Source organism: Entelurus aequoreus, linkage group LG24 (genome assembly GCF_033978785.1).
Source record: "Entelurus aequoreus isolate RoL-2023_Sb linkage group LG24, RoL_Eaeq_v1.1, whole genome shotgun sequence".
Lineage (NCBI taxonomy): Eukaryota > Metazoa > Chordata > Actinopteri > Syngnathiformes > Syngnathidae > Entelurus > Entelurus aequoreus.
The window spans coordinates 7077124-7097237 of record NC_084754.1 but is presented as its reverse complement, the minus strand read 5'-3'; the positions used below and the strand labels follow the sequence as shown (position 1 = coordinate 7097237).

Below are 20114 nucleotides of genomic sequence, written 5' to 3'. Positions count from 1 at the left end.
ATCATGTCTTGTTTTTAGGTTTGCGAGGAGCAGAAGTGCGAGGAAGAAGTTTTCCCCTTGGCCATGAACTACTTAGACAGATTTCTAGCAGTGGTCCCCACCAAAAAGTGCAACCTGCAGCTGCTGGGAGCAGTTTGCATGTTTCTTGCATCCAAATTGAAAGAGACTCGTCCATTAACTGCGGAGAAGCTTTGCATCTACACAGATAACTCCATCAGACCACAAGAACTGCTGGTAAGCGAGTTATTTATTTTGTCTTGTTTTTTGTGTGTTTTTTTTTTACCGCTTAAATCACACACACACAAAAAAAAAGGTATTGTTCCACAAGGATGCTGGTTCTACTGTACATGCAGTGCTTTAAAGTCTGCTGTCTAGTGGTCTCCGGCGCCATCTAGCGGCAGATATTTGCACTGGCAGAGCAACGAGGTCATCTTGAACGGCAGCCAAAGTTCTGACTCTGTTCCTGTCAGAGTGGGAGAGAGACGCACAGAAATTCAAGTTTGCCTTTTACAGTTCAGCCTCCCGTCCAAAAATAACCGCACGCACACACACACACACACTTGTGATATTATTATGTCAGGCTCGCTCTATTTCGATGATTGTGTGGGGAACAATTGTTATTTATTATTGCGTGGCGGCGTTCACCTGCACAAAAGCAATCACTTAGGCAGGTCTCAGATCAGATAAGCGAGCGGTGTGGCGCTACATAAACATTCCTCTGTAAACAACAGGTTGACAATATCGTCCGCCCGCCGAGACGCGTCGCCGTGATCTTGATTCCTGTATGGTCAGCCCCCTCATCCCCCCCCTTGCGAGAAGAATCGAGCCCGCTTTGCGGTGCCGCTCGTCTTTTGAGGGCCCTCTGCTGTTTGTTTCCTCTCAGTGTTTCTATGTAAGGCAATCTTTTGGCCGTGGTGCAGATACAGGAAACAGAGATCAGCTGCTCGGTGCATGTGATCGCTTCGTTTTCTTTGATTAGAATTTCTTGGAAATGTTACAAAGAAGGAAGTGGCGCGGACCTATCCACTCAGCACTAGTTTTTTTGCGGTGTTGCAAGTTTCTTTTTTTTTTCCTCTTTTTTTTTTTTTGTCGCTGCATCTATATAGTGCAGGAGGAACACATTTAAGTGCTCATTGTGTCGCCCGCATGATCACTTTGTGCTTAAGTCAGGGCCGGGGCGGCCATTTTGTATTTCTTATTGCTCCCCTCGGCATATATTATTAAAAAAACAATGGATTCATTATTAATTAGATGTATTATATAGGGCTGTTAGAGTTAACTCGTGCGAGTAATCACAATACATTATCGCATTACTCATCTACAAATGCAGATTGATTGCGCAATTGATTTTGACCGCACATGCTCCTTTACATGAAAGGCGTAACAGGTTGTATACAGCCAGTAATTAGACTTAGACTCACTTTATTGATCCACAAGGGACATTGTTCCACACAGTAGCTCAGTTACAAAGGATGGAAGGGGTAAGGATAATGCAGGTATTAAGTAGAGTAAAAATGTACCATAGTAGCAATGTAAAATATAACATATATGTAATATTTACATATTACAAAAACCGTATTTTTCGGAGTATAAGTCGCACCGGAGTATAAGTCGCACCTGCCGAAAATGCATAATAAAGAAGGAAAAAAACATAAGTCGCACTTGAAGTCGCATTTTTTGGGGAAATGTATTTGATAAAACCCAACACCAAGAATAGACATTTGAAAGGCAATTTAAAATAAATAAAGAATAGTGAACAACAGGCTGAATAAGTGTACGTTATATGAGGCATAAATAACCAACTGAGAACGTGCCTGGTATGTTAACGTAACATATTATGGTAAGAGTCATTCAACTAACTATAACATGTAGAACATGCTATACGTTTACCAAACAATCTGTCACTCCTAATCGCTAAATCCGATGAAGTCTTATACGTCTAGTCTCTTATGTGAATGAGCTAAATAATATTATTTGATATTTTTACGGTAATGTGTTAAGAATTTCACACACAAGTCGCTCATGAGTACAAGTCGCACCCCCGGTCAAACTATGAAAAAAAAACTGCGACTTATAGTCCGAAAAATACGGTATAGTATATAATATATACTGATATACTATATTTTTATATAATATATAACAAATCCCAATTACCATGTACAATATTACAGTATATGTAACAGCTGCAGCAAAAAAACAAAGGGCAGCATAAAATAAAGAGTAGATCCAGCAGAAAATATACATTATAAACAGAGAGGTAGTTAACATAGAAGCGCTCAGGTAATAGACAGATATCATCTATTGCTGTATGGTGAGTGATTATACAGTTGAGTGCGGAATGAAGGAGTTCTTGAATCGAACACTGTGGGAACGAAGCTGAAGGAGCCTGTTGGAGTATGAGCTCCGCTGTCCCTTAATTGTCTGGTGGAGTGGGTGGGCAGGATTGTCCATGATGGCGAGCAGTTTGTCCAGTGTCCTCCTGTCCCTCACTGAAACAAACGCCTCCAACTGCGTGCCAATAGTTTGGCTGGGTTTCCGGGTCAGTTTGTCAATCCGGTTTAAGTCCCTTTTGCTGGTGCTGCTCCCCCAACAAACCACTGCAAAGTACAGGGCACTGGCCACAACAGACTGAAAAAAGATCTCCAACAGCTTGTTGCACACTTTAAAGGACCTAATCTATTGATTAGTTTGTCCGATTAATCGAGTAATCTGAGAGAACACACTTTAGAGCAGACCTGGGCAAATTAAGGCCCTTTAAGCTTTTCAATCTTGCCTGCCAGACATTCCCAAAAAATTTTTTTAGATCTTTAAGATGGAAACTGTAGGTGCCATTATGATGTGCAGTGATGTGTTCAAATTACCGTAAGTCTGAACTATGCAAAGTATTCCATTTGTTGGAATCTGTGCTTTTGCGTGATATACTAGTTTACATGGTACTTTAAGTCACAGCAGCTCAGATCAGGCACCAAGCAGTGTGGGTGGGGTGCGTTTCCACAGAGTGTCAGCCTGAAATGTGGGTGTCAGGGAAAGACGCGGGAGGAGATTTTTACAACAAAGTTCTAAAGCTTAGTGATTTATCCGATATATCAGATCGTAGGTGGGTTCTTTTTTACCCTTCGCGTTCATGATTTGCTGTGTTTGTTGCATTTCGCTTGATTGTAAAATATGTCGATCGAGAGGGGGTGTGACGTTCATATGTTGTCAATATTCAGTGTTTTATCTTTCATAGTTAATATTGTAAATCCCACATTCTTTATTTTCATGTACATTCCGGGTGTGTCATTCAGTGAAAAAAATGTAAAATTCCATTCCGTTTTTTAAGGCAGTCTGTCCATAACGTTTTTAGCTTTCAATCAGACATTATTGTGAGGTTTTGTATTAGTGTTCCTAAAAATAGGACCCAAGCACACATACTGTACAGCAGATTTTCACAGTATATATATATATATATATATATATATATATATATTAGGGCCGCAACTAACGATTAATTTGGTAATCGATTAATCTGTCGATTATTACTTCGATTAATCGGTTAATAATCGGATAAAAGAGACAAACTACATTTCTATCCTTTCCAGTATTTTATTGAAAAAAACCAGCATACTGGCACCATGTTGTGGACATTGGGGGTGCAGCATACACCAACAATAACACAGAAATGTAATTCATCAGAACTGAATCAGATATTGTACACGTTTCTGTTGTGAATAATAAAGGATTCATTTTAGGCTGCCTCTGAATAATAGCATGAAATATTCCAGCACCTTCATAACGTTTAGTTATACTAAAGCGTCACTCAAATCTAAATATATTTATATAGCTTTATCGGCCCGGCTACATTGATCCATTATGAAACCAATCTGAGATATTTCTGTCCGGTACGTTTATTTCGAAATTGGTAACCGTGCGTTTTCTCTCTCAAAACGGAGTCAAATGTGCCGGAGACACATTATCAGCCCCGCGTTGCAACAAAGGCATAACTTTAACGTTACTCACCAAAAAGCTGAACTCATGAATGCCTGTTGCCACTATGGACTTAAAAAGTTACGTACTGTGAATTCTTCCCTTCATCCATGGCTCCAACCTTTTTCTTCTTCAGGTGCTTCTGAAGCAATGTTGTACTTCCGTGCCATTTTGCAGGAAACGGTCTTCTTTGAAGTCTTTAAAGTGAAGTGTTCCCACACTTTTGACGACTTAGGTCGTACACTTTTCTCCATTGAAGCAATAACCTCAAGATGTTTCTCCGCTAAACTATCGGTCGTGTTTTCCTGCACCATTTTTCGAATTTTTCCAGCAAAGGAGACGCCGTCGTCACGTGAGCTGCACATGACACATCATTGGCTAGCTTACGCCACCTCATGAGACGTAGCCTCAGCGCCGCCCTGGCGCTGTTTTGTACAGTTTTTGTACTTATTTTGATTATTGTTTCTCAGCTGTTTGTAAATGTTGCAGTTTATAAATAAAGGTTTATAAAACAAAAAAACCAACAAAAAAATAACCACAAAAAAGAAAAAAAAAGCCTCCGCGCATGCGCATAGCATAGTTCCAACGAATCGATGACTAAATTAATCGCCAACTATTTTGGTAATCAATTTTAATCGATTTAATCGATTAGTTTTTGCAGCCCAAAAAAAATCCATCCATCCATCAGTTTTCTACCACTTGTCCCTCTCGGGGTTGCGGGTTATTGATTTTTAAAACATAGTTTTTTAGGCCTGCATATATGTCATAGGTCAGCAGCCAAGAGGAGCCATTGTAACCTGTTTTAAAAAGATGTTATTATAATTTTCATACCAAATAATATATTATAATATAATTAAAATTGTGTTGAATCACAAATCGATTGTGAACCGAATTGACACTCAAAGAATCAGAATGAAACCAGGGGCCGTACTTATCAAGCTTCTTAGAGTGCCATTGTACACTTAAGTCCTGAGAATTTGCGAAATTTAGTCCTACTCTCAAACTTAAGAATGAAAGCTTTTTATCAACGTTCTTAAGTCTAAGAATCACTCCTACTCTCCACGATATTTAAGAGACCTTCAGAGGTGTCTTAAGTGGTTAGGAGTTGCCAGCAGGGGATGGCACTGAGGCGAGAGAGACGTGCGCGAACATTCAGGGAGCGGAACGATGTTCTGGATTTGTTTGATGACGAGCAGCTGATCAAACGGTATCGTTTAGACAGAGCGGGTATTATTTTTGTCACAGATTTAATACTTTTCGATTCCATGTTGATTTCTGCATGTGTCTGCAGTGGGCTAGTATATATAGAGCCACCCACACCAGTTTCAAGTTAGTTGCCTAATTAATGAATTGGAAAGAAAATGTTATGACAGTAGCGTATGTGTGTGGCCGTGAGGTGAGTGACGTCAGTGAGTGTGTGGGCGATAGAAGAGAGGGAGCGGTAGCGTGAGTGCGGGGACTAGTTTGTTTTGTATTATTTTATAGTTTATTGCCAAAATATACACTCCCATTGTCCACTTAAATATTTCCAAGATATTTCTTTATTCTTAGACAACGGATTCCCTTCCGTGATTGGTCATTTCTATGGACACAGAAATGACGTCACCTAAAATTCCGTTTACGGCACATAGTAATGTCGTAATTCAGCTCTGAGTGTGACACTTAAGATTCAGTTCTACACTTCGCTGAAAGTGTGAGTAAGACGCTTGATAACTAACTTTTAAGTGCAGCTTTCAGCCAAGAATTTATTTACTCTTAAGTCAACTCTTAGCAGACTTCTTAGGAGTAATTCTAAGAAGCTTGATAAGTACGGCCCCAGATCATGAGTTGTTGTAAGAGTCACATCCCGATACCTATAATATAGGGATCCCTGGACCTATAATATGCTCAACATGATAGTTAATAATACTTGGTTAACAATATGAAAATGTCATATCACGGTTATTGTGATCAAAATCAACATTATCGTAGTATTGTTGAATGTGCTCATAACATACTTACACACACATTGAAAGATTTTGACCAGGTTTTTTAATAACTAAAATAAATAGACACACTGTTAGAAAGCTCACTATTTTATATGTTTTGTGTTTTTGATGCTTCACTGTTTCACTGTGCGGGCTTCGTGGCAAACCACTCTGTTCAGCGGTTCTTTAACGCACCGTAAAAACATATTCCTTCTGATTATCGATCGATCACCTCTTCTAGCTTGTATGTTCAATGTGCGCAATCTAATACCTTAGTAACTCAGAGTGTAATGTGTTCATACCAGTTTGTATTGTGGTATGTCATGTCTTAATGGGGAAAGATGTTAATGTCTCTTGTATTCATGTAAGCATTTTAACTAGTGAGCCAGCGCCAGTCAGTCTATGTCAGGGGTCGAAAGCCCAAAATGTTGAAAGAGCCATATTGGACCAAAAGTACAAAAAAATCAGTTTGGACCCACAAAAAATTAGAAGCCTTATATAAGTGTTATAATGAAGGCAACACATGATGTGTCTATAGCCTACTATCAAAATGACAATGTGTCGCATGCTAATGCCAATCTTCGTTGACAGAAATTTTGAAATTTTATATTTATTCTACACATTTTTACAACATTGGAAAACATTAGTAAAACGCGGGCTTCTCCGAGGGTGAGATAACTCCTGGAAATGACTGGCTTAGAATGGCCAAGGGTATAGATGTGTGTGTCCAAGTTAAAGGAAACAGCAGGCTGTCTTCTTCCCGTGGAATTGAGCTCAAATATACCTACCTACAAACGAGGCATAATGATGCAATATGCACATACAGCAGTGGTTCTTAACCTGGGTTCGATCGAACCCTAGGGGGGGTTCGGCGGAGCCTCCGCCGCGGAGGTCAAGACACACCCGACTCATCGTGTAAATAAAAACTTCTCCCTATCGCCGTATTATGGATACCCCCAAACAATGTTCCCTCTAATTTTCCATCTGATTTGCAGGTGTGTAATTTGTTGTGAGTTCTTGCACTGTGTTGGTTTTGTTCTTTGAACAAGGTGATGTTCATGCACGGTTCATTTTGTGCACTAGTAAAAAAAAACATAACTTTGTCTTGAATTTGAAAAACAAACTACATTTTAATTTTCACTAAAGAAGGGTTTGGTGAATGCGCATATGAAACTGGTGGGGTTCGGTACCTCCAACAAGGTTTAGAACCACTGACATACAGCCAGCCTAAATAGCATGTTAGCATCGATTAGCTTGCAGTCATGCACTGACCAAATATGCCTGATTATAACTGCTCCAAGTCAATAACATCAACAAAGCTCACCTTTGTGCATTCACGCACAGTATAAAAAGTTTGGTGGACAAAAAGAGACAAAGAAAGAGCGGAGAAAGTTGTACATGTAAACAAACTGACGCGTCACAGTCCACACAACTACGGTGAGTTCAAGGACAGCTGAAATGAGTAGGACAAAACGGGCGCTCGCCAAATACTCATCAGTGGAGCATGTTTGATAAAAACAGTGGGATTTCTAACAATTAGGAAGGGTTGTCCTCCAACAAAAAACATATTAAAACAAAATAATTCCCCCCCCCCCCCCCCCCCCCCCCCCCCCCCCCCCCCATTTTCATACATTTTTGAAAAAGCCCCAAGGAGCCATTAGGGTGGCGCTAAAGGGACACGTTGCCTACCCCTGGTCTATGTGGTTTTTTGATCATTTTAATGTAAAATGGTTACACTAACTGTCGTGAGTTTTACCGCACTGTTTGCATTGTTGCCTATAACACCAAACTATCTGTTTTGAATAGACAGCAGCATTAATTGACCATCATTGGATTGCTTTTGGCATCTTTAATGCACAAAATGTTACAAAGTGGCCCCCCAGGATTTAAAAAAAAAAAGTTTGGGCACCCATTTTCAGTAATCCTTTGCAACAAATGCGCAATGTCTGGAAAAAGGAGAAAACCATCACCGTTTGTTCGTAGGGTCCGCGGCAGCAATGTTGGATTATCTCATGACTGCGACCATGCGGCCTCTCCGGAGGGGGGGCATCCGTGGTCGCAGTCACAAGGCAGAAGTCCGGAACCAAACCGCTAAATGTTTTCCTAAATTAGTCACCAACTCTTCGGTTAATCACCTTGTCTAGGAAGTGAAAGTAACAATACGCCCTAAGAGAGGAGAACACCACACCTAGTGTCATGTCCCGTCACATGTCTCCTCTGCCATGTAGTCTTGTTGTTACATTCTACGTATGAATCCACAATGCTGGATGGACGGAGATTTTCCAAATGACTTTTAATGGCTCGTGTGAGAGGAAATAGGTCGGAGAGTGTTTCTTCATCACTTCGAACATTTGAACACAGATTATAAGCGGCTTCTTCCCAGTACGCAGCCTTCCTCCCCTCGGCTGGGCCTCTTTAGGAAAGTCCCAGATGCCAGACAGACAAGCGAGGAGGGAGCATGCAGTTGTGAGGTCACCTGAATTGGTGACATTGCTCGTGTTTCTCAGTCCCAAGCTTGCTAAAAACACGCGTGCTTGTCATATTTGAGCTTCATTTGCTGTTTCTCAAAAGTTTTATGTGGCAAAGATAACTCGACTGGAATACAGTGCAGTTGAAAGTGATCACGTCACATATTATCCCCGCCACTTGTTGCTAGGCAGAATTCACAGGGCTCGACCATGACTTTCCAAATTGTGTCCAAACTTCTTACTGACAAATCAAAGATTTAAGATGCTAAGAAGTTGCAGCGGTAACTCGGTTTGCGTTAGTGATCCGACAATTCCTCTTGGATTCAATAATGTTTCTCGCCTTCTTTATCAAAGTGCTGGGCGTTACAACTTTGGTACCGTATTTTCCGGACCATAGGGCGCGCTGGATTATAAGGCACACTGCAGATGAGCGGGTCTAGTCAGGTCTATTTTCATACAAAAGGCACACCGGATTACAAGGCGCATTAAAGGGGTCATATTTATTTATTTTTTTCTAAATGAAAAACACTTCCTTGTGGCCTACCTAACATGTAATGGTGGTTCTTTGGTCAAAATTTTGTAGAGATTATGTTTCACAGACCATCTTCAAGCCGCTTTCTGACAGCCGCTTCAGGATGCACCGTTTTGTGGGTGGTCGTATTTACGTGGCTCACCTTCGACAGCATCTTTTTTCTCCGTCGTCTTTGTTGTAGCGGTGTAGCGTGCAAGGACGGGAGTGGAAGAAGTGTCAAAAGATGGAGCTAACTGTTTTAATGACAATCAGACTTTACTTCAATCAATAACGGAGCAGCATCTCCTCATCCGTGGCTCACTAGTGCAACAACAACATCGGAAATGTGTCCCGTGGAAACCCGTCCGACCGGAACTCTCCAATAACTAAAGTTCCTTGGGTGAATAATGTAAACTCACTACACCGGTATGTTTTAACGCTTTCATGGCGAGTTTACTGACCGACATAAGTAAGAACTTTACACTACTTTGTATTAGAAATGGCAACAGCGGAGGATGAATGTCCCATAACAAGAAGATAGAGAAAAAGAAGAAGCTTATCGGCACAGACTACTAAGGCGGACGCGCACAATTTTTCAGGACTTATGCAGATCCCAAATACAGATCAGCAGGTACCAGAAGAAAGGAAAAGTTGCCATTGCATAATATTGCAAAACAAAACACCAGATAATGTCTTACCTTATACACACACATCACAATAATACTCGTATATTGAAGCACAGTACAATCCATCAAGCGGTGTGGCTTCATAGCTTACCAAAGTTGTACTAAAACATTTTGATAGATTTTTGAGCGCCGTGTGTAATGTTTTATATTTTCAATGAAACTCATAATATTTTTGTGTTGTTTACTTGAGACATATTGCAGCCTACACTTTTCTCTTATGTCTGACCGCCATCTACTGGTCACACTTATCATTTCACCATGTAACAAATAAAATATCATCGAGGTCGGCAAGCACGACCAAAATTATTCCGTACATAAGCGCACCGGGTTATTAGGCGCACTGTCGAGTTTTGAGAAAATTAAAGGATTTCGAGTGCGCCTTATAGTCCGAAAAATGCGGTACTTTTCTTTTGCTTTGCAGTCATACTCTAAGAGACGGATTCACTAAAGCATGGGATTCTTAGTTTGGGCACTCAGTTTTGCGGAGTAATCCACGGGCAAATAGACTATTTTGTTACGTGTCATTTTTGGCCATATAATGACGGGTGACGGTATCTGAAAATCAAAATTGGTATCAAAAAATGGGAGGCCTTACAAAAACAGAGGTACTACTGTGCATACAGTACAAGCCAAAAGTTTGGACACACCTTCTCATTAAATGCGTTTTCTTTATTTTCATGACTTCTAACATTGTAGAATGTCACTGAAGGCATCAACACTATGAAGGAACACATGTAGATTTATGTACTTTTTTTGTTAAATACATAACTCCACATGTGTTCATTCATAGTGTTGCATGTTAGTTTTGCATCGTTAGCATCAACATTTAAACTTCTTTGTTACTAGTCACCTTTTTTGCCATTTTTTTCCCCTATTTTTTGTGGGCACATAATAGTGTAAAAAAATAATAACAGTAATTATGAATTAGATTGATATAGCACTTTTTTCCAGTGACAGTAAGCTACATGTGTCGCCACAGCTGCCCAGGGGTAGACTGACTCTACCACCTCTCTGATTACCACCAAACATTCATTCACATTTACACTGCAGTGTGAATTCACAGGTTGGGTGAAATGCTTTGCCCCGAATATGATCATATTTTGCAGAAACAGTCACGAAAAACACACTAAGGACACTTCTCATGGTTATATATATATATATATATATATATATATATATATATATATATATATATATATATATATATATATATATACTGCTGTGATCCGTTGGGAGGCCCCGTTTAGCATGAAGACGCACATGTAAAATATCAATGAATGAATGACAGGGCCACAAACATATTCCTAGCCCATTCCTGCCCTGTCATTCATAAAAAATAGAATGGCAAATAAAGGTTTTCCGAACAGTCTCAATGTCTCCTGTGGTGCACAGTGTTAGTGATGGCTGCTGGTTCATTGGACGGGAATTCAAATTTCTGCCAGGAACTTGTTAAATTTACTATTTTTGCACGAAAAACATAAATGATTTAACTTTGTGTTCCCTATTAAATCATTTCAGCACAAAACATGCATCAAACTGAATTAAAGTTGGATGAAAAAAAGTATAACAAATGTTTGAATTTAATAAAAAGAGGGAATGAAACGGTATATTGCCGTGATGTATGACGACATCAAAGGAAAACTTGCAGAGTGTAGAGTTTTTCTGGCGCTTCAGCGTTGGCGGGTTTGAAAACAACCTACACTCCCCAAAATCGTGGAGGTTTTTGGTCGATTCTTTCTTGGATTGCCAGCCCAGCTGATCACCGCACACTCGCATATGTTGCCACCACTCACTGTATTAACGACACTATAGTTTGTACTAACGTTCCTTTTTGAAATAATCTGTTCAAGAACAAGTAAGTCCGAAGCATTCATCTCTTATGTTACGTGTCCCTTTTCGACGAGACCATGACAGAAAAGTGAGAACGGATGCATTTTGGCCTAAAAACTAAAGATAAAGGTGAAATTATAACACTGAAACGCCCTTAGGAAGAGGTGCTTTAAGACATGGCTAGCAGCTAACATGCAGCCCCAGTCGGCAGTGTTTTAGCTACTTCTAAATCACTAATCCTTGTCTCCATGGTGACAAATAAAGTATGTATTACAAGTATCATCCCTGCAGGACGAGGAATAAGCTAAACATGCTTCACTACACACCGTAGCTCACCGGCGTCACAATGTAAACAAACACGATGGGTGGATCTACACCTGACATCCACTGTAATGATACCAAGTACAGGACCGTATCTAGTCGATACTACTATGATTACAGCAATTTTTTTCCTTTTTTTAAAATTCATATTATGTTTATAAACTCAGGAAATACATCCGTGGACACATGAGGACTTAAATTATGACCAATGTATGATCGTGTAACTACTTGGTATCGGATCGATACCTAAATTTGTGGTATCATCTAAAACTAATGTAAAGTATCCAAACAACAGAAGAATACGTGATTATTACATTTTAACAGAAGTTTAGATAGAACATGTTTAAAGAGAAAGTAAGCAGATATTAACAGTAAATGAACAAGTAGATTAATCATTTTCTTCCAGTTGTTCTTAATAATGTTGACAAAATAATAGAATGGAAAATGACACAATATGATACTGCATATGTCAGCAGACTCATTTTGTTTGCTTACTTACTAATAAAAGAAAAGTTGTCTCGTGTATTCACTATTTTATTTAATTGCAAAATTGCAATAACATATCTTTAAAGTACTGTAAGATTTTTTTGTTAAAATAAAGACAATGCCGTTTTTTGTGGTCCCCTTTTATTAGAAAAGTATCGAAAATATATCGAGATACATTTTGGTACCGGTACCAAAATATTGGTATCGGGACGACCCTAGTTTGTAGTAATTAATTGATTGACGTGGACCCCGACTTAAACAAGTTGAACAACTTATTCGGGTGTTACCATTTAGTGGTCAATTGTACGGAATATGTACTGTACTGTGCAATCTACTAATAAAAGTTTCCATCAATCAATAGAACATTTGAGCATTGTATTTGTGTTCAAATACAAGAAATGTGTTTATCCTAAACATTCCTACCACTTCATTTTACACACTATATCATTTTAAGTTGTCTTTTTTTTTTTAAAACAAATACCACAATAATCTCGCACCGTGGCCTTAATACCGTGATAGTATACGTACCGCGACATTTCAATACCGTTATTTCCCTAGTGAAAATTCTTTGTAACTCGGGCCTCAAAATAATGCAAACTTCACATCAACACTGCAATGCGTGCTTGCGTCATTTCGAGTCTTCCTCGTCGTCTCACAATCTCTGTGTCTCCTTCGCTCCAGGAATGGGAACTGGTGGTGTTGGGGAAGTTGAAGTGGAATTTGGCGGCGGTGACGCCGAACGACTTCATCGAGCACATAGTGAGGAGGCTGCCGCTGCCCGAGGATAAACAGACTCTTATACGCAAACATGTCCAGACCTTCATCGCCCTCTGTGCCACAGGTAAGGTCCACATTGATTAATTCCGGTGTTTTCTTTGTTGCAAACAATGCTTGTACAAGTCATGTGCCCCTTTTCCACTGCACGGTACCCACTTGTACCATTTTTCCATTGGCCCAGCTGATACCATTTGAGTGAAACCACGGTGGAGCAGATTTGTCACTGTAGATTTTGCTGATGCGCAGCAAGAAATGTCTCTATCCTCCTGTTAAATGAAAATAGTTGTTAGTGTGTCACGGTTGGCCTGGGCCATTATTGTTAGCATTGTTTAGAGACCAAATCACGCAATAATGTTATCACAATAACAGGGCTGTCAAAGTAAACGCTTTAACTCATGCGGATTCATCACGGAACATTATCGCATTGATTATGTAGAAACACAGACTAATTGCACAATTTATTTTGACTTAACTTACTGAAAGCAGGCTGCTTTACAGTCAGTGCAAAGATGAATGAGGAGGATGGCAAAATGGAAATGACACCCTGACTGTATGTGACGAATATGTATGTGCATTCAAGTGAAAGATTTGAAAGAAATGTTGCTGGATGGCATTCTGACAATACAATTGTATGTGTCAAAATATTTCAGTCTTTTTCAAAGTTTATTTAGATTATGCATGCAAGTAATTTACTGCAATGTTAATTTCAAAAGTGCATTATATAAGGTGTTTTTTTTGTGTGTGTCCCCGCCCCCAACGTTACTCAGATGAGCCATCTGCCTCAGGGGTTATCGGCCGTGCTTGTGGGGGTGCTTTTGTGTCAGCGTCCTGGTGGCCATGGTCTGATGAGCTCCTGGTGCAGATGGCTCCTGTGATAGTGTTTACTCACATGTCTCCTCTGTACTCAGTCATGTGTCCATATAGATGCATATGTGTGTATGTTGTGTGTGCGTGTGTTTGTGTTTGGTATCTGTGTCCGTGCGTACGTATGCGATAATGGGGGATATAGTATTGTTTCTAACTTTGTAAGGCACTTTGCGTTGCATTTCTTTTATGTATGAAAAGCGCTTTATAAACAAAGTTTGATTGATTGATATATGATAATGATGATGTAAGTGGTTCTCTCAGATGCAATTTTTATTTCTCTTTAGTATTATTTACCATTTTAATTGGAATGTCGAGAACCTGTAATTATCCGAAATAAGTAAACGAACACTGAAAATAAAATGGACACTCAATTGCACTTCAATGGATATGGAACATCGAGAAGTGCAATTTTTTTCCCCCATTTTGGGCCGCGTTGTTTTGTCTATTTTTGGTTGCTGTCACTTTTTCCAACAAATTCGGCATACTGGCTTTTTCCGTGTCGATAGGCTCAACTTCTTTCGTTATCCATTTTTCTCACTAGCGAAGAACGACTTGCATGCATTCTGTGTTTGTAAGCTGATCGTCCCGCCTCCACCCACAGAGACACAGATTGTGGATGACTGTCTAGAGCAGGGGTCTCCAAACTTTTCGACTCGGGGACCGCATTGGGGGCTCTATATATATATATATATACACTACCGTTCAAAAGTTTGGGGTCACCCAAACAATTTTGTGGAATAGCCTTCATTTGTAAGAACAAGAATAGACTGTCGAGTTTCAGATGAAAGTTCTCTTTTTCTGGCCATTTTGAGCGTTTAATTGACCCCACAAATGTGATGCTCCAGAAACTCAATCTGCTCAAAGGAAGGTCAGTTTTGTAGCTTCTGTAACGAGCTAAACTGTTTTCAGATGTGTGAACATGATTGCACAAGAGTTTTCTAATCATCAATTAGCCTTCTGAGCCAATGAGCAAACACATTGTACCATTAGAACACTGGAGTGATAGTTTCTGGAAATGGGCCTCTATACACCTATGTAGATATTGCACCAAAAACCAGACATTTGCAGCTAGAATAGTCATTTACCACATTAGCAATGTATAGAGTGTATTTCTTTAAAGTTAAGACTAGTTTAAAGTTATCTTCATTGAAAAGTACAGTGCTTTTCCTTCAAAAATAAGGACATTTCAATGTGACCCCAAACTTTTGAACGGTAGTGTATATATACACTGTAGTTTGATGTCGCGTTATCTATGGGAAAATGCATTTTTAGACAATATGATTTGGCTTAGGAGACCCCGAGAGTAACAAGTGGTAGAAAATGGATTTGAAAAAATAATACTCCAAAAAATGTATTTATTTTTTCATTTTAACTTGGGACTTCCCACGGGCCGTAGTTTGGGGACCCCTGGTCTAGAGAGTTGACTCTGTTCATTTAATTCTGCTATTGAACAAACAAGCACAGTCGCTGAGAGCGAGGCGCAGAGTGAACCCTCATGCACCCTGTTTGAAAGCGAGAGATGAAGTTATCGGGTTCATCGGCTAATTGATTTATTGCTTATTGGCCCAGGCCTATTGATAGATTATTTTGAAGTGAAAAACGGAGCGGTGTCGAGTCCTAGCCGTGTGGTGGAAAAGAGGCAGCATACTTTTCCCATGTTGCAAGCATTCTTCTCTGAGCTCCGTATCAAAGTACAGCTCAGCTCCGAGGCCTGAAGTAACTTAAGTGAGATGCATTACCTACAGCGTGAAGATATTCCGAGTTAAGCTTGTGTCATGGAAGACGTTTTAAAGCCGCCTCCATCATCTGTCACGTCGCGGTCTGGTATGTGTGCGCCGCGTTGGAGGCCTGTCAGTCGCATCCAGTGACACTTCAAAGCACCCTGGGCTGGTTGAGGGGCATTCCCATGTCGCGCGGGGTCGAGGGACGAGATGCGCAGGGGTGGAGGCTCGGCCGGCCATTGTCTCTCTGCTCTTGAGGTGAATCGTTCCCACAAGATCAAACATCAAGCGAGTCGCAGGCTTTAACTTGATCTGGAGACGGAGGTGCAGAGAGGTTTTCTGCCAAATCCCAGACGGCGTGTTTTCATATCTCCTTCCCTCTTAACTTCTCACGCCTCCCCACCCCACAGCTGGAGGACATGATATCTTTCCCATGTGGAGAGTCTCTCTTTTGCTCCAATCTGGCTCCCGAGGAGCGACGTATTAATATTAATGACGACTTTTGGTCGTTCCCTCTGCCTTGACGCCTCCTGCCACCAATGGCTTCTTTTTTGTGCAGGCCTCAGAATGGAATGCACCCCCCCACACACACCGCAATCCCTCATGGGAAACAGCTCCTTGTTCTGACATCATTCAGAGAAGCGTATGCACGGTTTTGAAACGATAGAAGCATTTTTTGTGCGGTTGATCTTTAAAAAATGTGAGAAAATGCTAATTTCTAAAGGTTATGTTGGGAGAGAAAGAAAAAAAAAACAAGTCTTTCCGTGTGACTCACCCACGCTCCCTGTAGATTCTTGTGTAATGACAGCATGTCAGTGATAGTACCTATTCTCAAAGCAACGTTGTGAAAGACTCAGCATGCACTTTGTCCGTAATGGCTTCATTGAGGGAGTGGAAGTGAATTTACGAGCCGATTCCTCCTGACATTGTGTCTTTGGAGAGAGTCTTTTCCGCAGATAGCGGCGGATTAGCAACAGGCCATTTATCTGTGAATGCACTCTGCAAACACGACGCCGTGAGGGCAAGACGGGGCAGGAGAAGAGCGCGAGTGAGTCAACAATTCGGTGCATCTCGAGATCTCTGGGAATTCGAAACCCTGTTTCGCGCAGCGTTCCCAGACGTAAATCTCGCCTTATCTGGTGAGAATCTTCCGGGGGGGGGAACGTCCTCTGAGTGGTGTTGAAGAGGCAAAGATGGCGGAAGAAGAGGATTTACATTTGCAAGACGGTTGACAACGGGGTCACCTGTGGCCTTCCCCCGTTTTCGTTCCCTCCCACCGCCCGTCAATTGAAAAAGAAAACATAAAGCCACGGCGCTCCGTTTTCAAGAGAAGTGGAGACTAAGGCCCATCGTTCCTAATAGCTGCTCGCTTTTGATGAAACAGTTCCGTTCAGGCCACTCGGTGGGTTTTTGTCAGGTGGCGTAGGCTGGCTCTGTATTAATTAATAACACTGGCTGCTCCATTCAGGACTATGCAAATGCACTAAGGAGCTCAGCTCGAGACTGGGAGAGGGGAGACAAAAGACTCAGCCCTCGCATTTCATATGCAGAGCCGTGCGAGGGTCAGCGTCGCTGGGCCACTTGATACGAAACACCGGCCTTTCCCTCAGGCAGGCTGCCGGATAATAGCCCAGAAACAAGCTCATTAAGGGAGATTATGAACCTCCATTCCTACACACGCACACCAATCACTCCCGGCTTCCTCGCCTATTCTTATTCAATTGGGGTAAAGCGGGAGAATAGACGGGGTGCACGGGGCAGACAGATGCACCCCAAACTGTCTGTCGCGGTTATTGAGCTGCATCTTCTCGCCGTATTGGCGGGGATTATGAACCACTAATGAACACTCCATACTCTTTAACGGTATGCATGGAATGACGGTCGTCCATATTGATCGATTCATGTCGGCCATGAGAGAGCGCTCATTGTCCTGGGAAGTTCTAACAAGCGGTTCAAGTGGCGCAGAACAAGCTCTTCAAGTCCTGAATGGTTTTTGATTACTCGGAAGCCACTTTGAACTGGGAAGTAACTTGATCGTTACCTGGTTAGCTGCATAGACCGAATCTGTACCAGGTTTGAATTTCCCTAGGGATCAGTAGGGGTACGTATTGTTTAATGCTCATCTCCTGTTTAGTTTGCACTAGGGTTGTACAGTATACTGGCACTGGTATAGTATCGCGGTACTAATGAATCAAAAATGGTACTATATTCTGTTTGAAAAGTACCGGTTCCCGGGAATGACGGCGCGTCGTCACGTCATGACATTGCTGGTTTTACGAGCAGAGGAGCACATTCGGCAGCACACAATCAGAGTACTTACAAGCAGACTCGGTGTGTAGACAGAAAAGGGAGAACGGACGCATTTTGGCTTAAAAACTGACGATAAAGGTGAAGTTATAAAACTGAAACGCCCTCAGGAAGAGGTGCTTTAAGACATGGCTAACTAGCTAGCAGCGAACATCCATCCACAGTCGGCAGTGTTTTAGCTACTTCTAAATCACTAATCCTTGCCTCCATGGCGACGAATAAAGTGAGTTTCCTACAAGTATCATCCCTGCAGGACGAGGAATAGCTATACATGTTTCACTTCACACCGTAGGAGGATATAATAGCTCACCGGCGTCACTGCTAAGAAAAGCCAGCGCGCCTGAGTGTAAACAAATGCCATGGGTGGATCTACACCTGACATCCGCTGTAATGATACCAAGTACAATAGCGTATCTAGTCGATACTACTATGATTGCATCGATATTTTTTATCGTCACAAAATAACTCAGGAAATATGTCCCTGGACACATGAGGACTTTGAATATGACCACTGTATGATCCTGTAACTACTTGGTATCGAATCGATACCTAAATTTGTGATGTCATCCAAAACTAATGTAAAGTATCCAAACAACAGAAGAATAAGTGATTATTACATTTTAACAGAGGTGTAGATAGGACATGTTGAAACGGAAAATAAGCAGATATTAACAGTAAATGAACAAGTGGATTAATAATCAATTTTTACAGCTTGTCCCTCATAATGTTGACAAAACAATAGAATGAGAAATGAGCCAATATGTTATTGCATACGTCAGCAGACTAATTAGGAGCCTTTGTTTGCAGTAAGACTTTAAGGGCAAAACTAAAGGATTTAAATAAATAGTAGATAGTACTTTTCGTTTAGAGATGATGTACTACTGATTTTGTTTTGCTCAAACATCCATCCATCCATTTTCTACCGCTTGTCCCTTTTGGGGCGTGGGGGGTGCCGTAGCCTATCTCAGCTGCATTCGGGCAGAAGGCGGGTACAACCTGGACAAGTTGCCATCTCATCACAGGGCCAACACAGATAGACAGACAACATTCACGCTCACATTCACACACTAGGGCCAATTTAGTGTTGCCAATCAACCTATCCCCAGGTGCATGTCTTTGGAGGTGGGAGGAAGCCGGAGTACCCGGAGGGAACCCACGCAGTCACGGGGAGAACATGCAAACTCCACACAGAAAGATCCCGAGCCCGGGATTGAATTCAGGACTACTCAGGACCTTTGTATTGTGAGGCACATGCACTAATTGTTTGTAATAAAAGAGAACAAGGAACTAGTTGGAATATTGCGTAAACAGTGTTCGACTTTCAGTTTTAGGCCGGTCTCATAAATGGATGAAAGTGTTTTAATTTGAAAAGTTTAGGAATTTGTCTGAGGAGCTCCACAGTGTGGGTCAGACCTGGGCAAATTAGGGACCGGGGGCTTTTCAATCTGGCCCGCCGGACATTCCCAAATATTTTTTTTAGATCTTCAAGATGGAACGTGTAGATGCCATTATGATGTGCAGTGATGTTTTCAGATGACCGTAATTCTTGAACTATACAAAGTATTTCAATTGTTTGAATCTGTGCTTTTGTATGATATACTAGTTACTATGGTCATCTAAGACACAGCAGCTCAGGTGAGGCACCAAGGACTGTGGGTGGGGTGCGTTTCCACAGAGTGTCAGCCTGAAATGCGGGTGTCAGGGACAGACGTGGAAGGAGATTTTTGCAACAAAGGTCTAAAGCTTAGTGATATATCAGTTATATATATATGATAAGTTTTTTGTTTTTTTTACCCTTCGCGTTCATATTTCGCAGTTTGTTGCATGTTTGTTGCGTTTCGCTTGATTGTAAAATATGTCCATCGAGAGGGGGTGTGACGTTAATATGTCAATATTCAGTGTTTTATTGTTCATAGTTAATATTGTAAATCCCACATTCTTTATTTTCATGTACATTCTGGGTGTCTCATTCAGTAAAAAAAAATAAAAAATTCCATTGCGTTTTTTAAGGCGGTCTGTCATAACGTTTTTAGCATTCAGACATTATTTTGAGGTTTTGTATTAGTGTTCCTAAAAATAGATATACCAGCCCCCAGACACATTTTTTTCTCTAAATTTGGCCCCCCGAAGCAAAATAATGGCCCAGATGCAACAGAGGAAATACTTTTCAGTGATTCATTCCCATTTTCATGCCAATATCACCGGAC

The 20114-nt window shown here is 41.0% G+C and overlaps 1 protein-coding gene across 2 annotated transcripts in view; it reads left to right on the top strand.

The window, feature by feature from the left end:
- ccnd2a (cyclin D2, a) overlaps nt 1–20114 on the top strand; it is a 57040-nt gene that overhangs the window by 1591 nt on the left and 35335 nt on the right. For both annotated transcript variants that reach the window (XM_062036092.1, XM_062036093.1), the window contains exons 2-3: nt 19–234; nt 12917–13076. In XM_062036092.1, coding sequence (XP_061892076.1) covers nt 19–234; nt 12917–13076 — 376 coding nt within the window. The remainder of the gene's footprint in view (nt 1–18; nt 235–12916; nt 13077–20114) is intronic.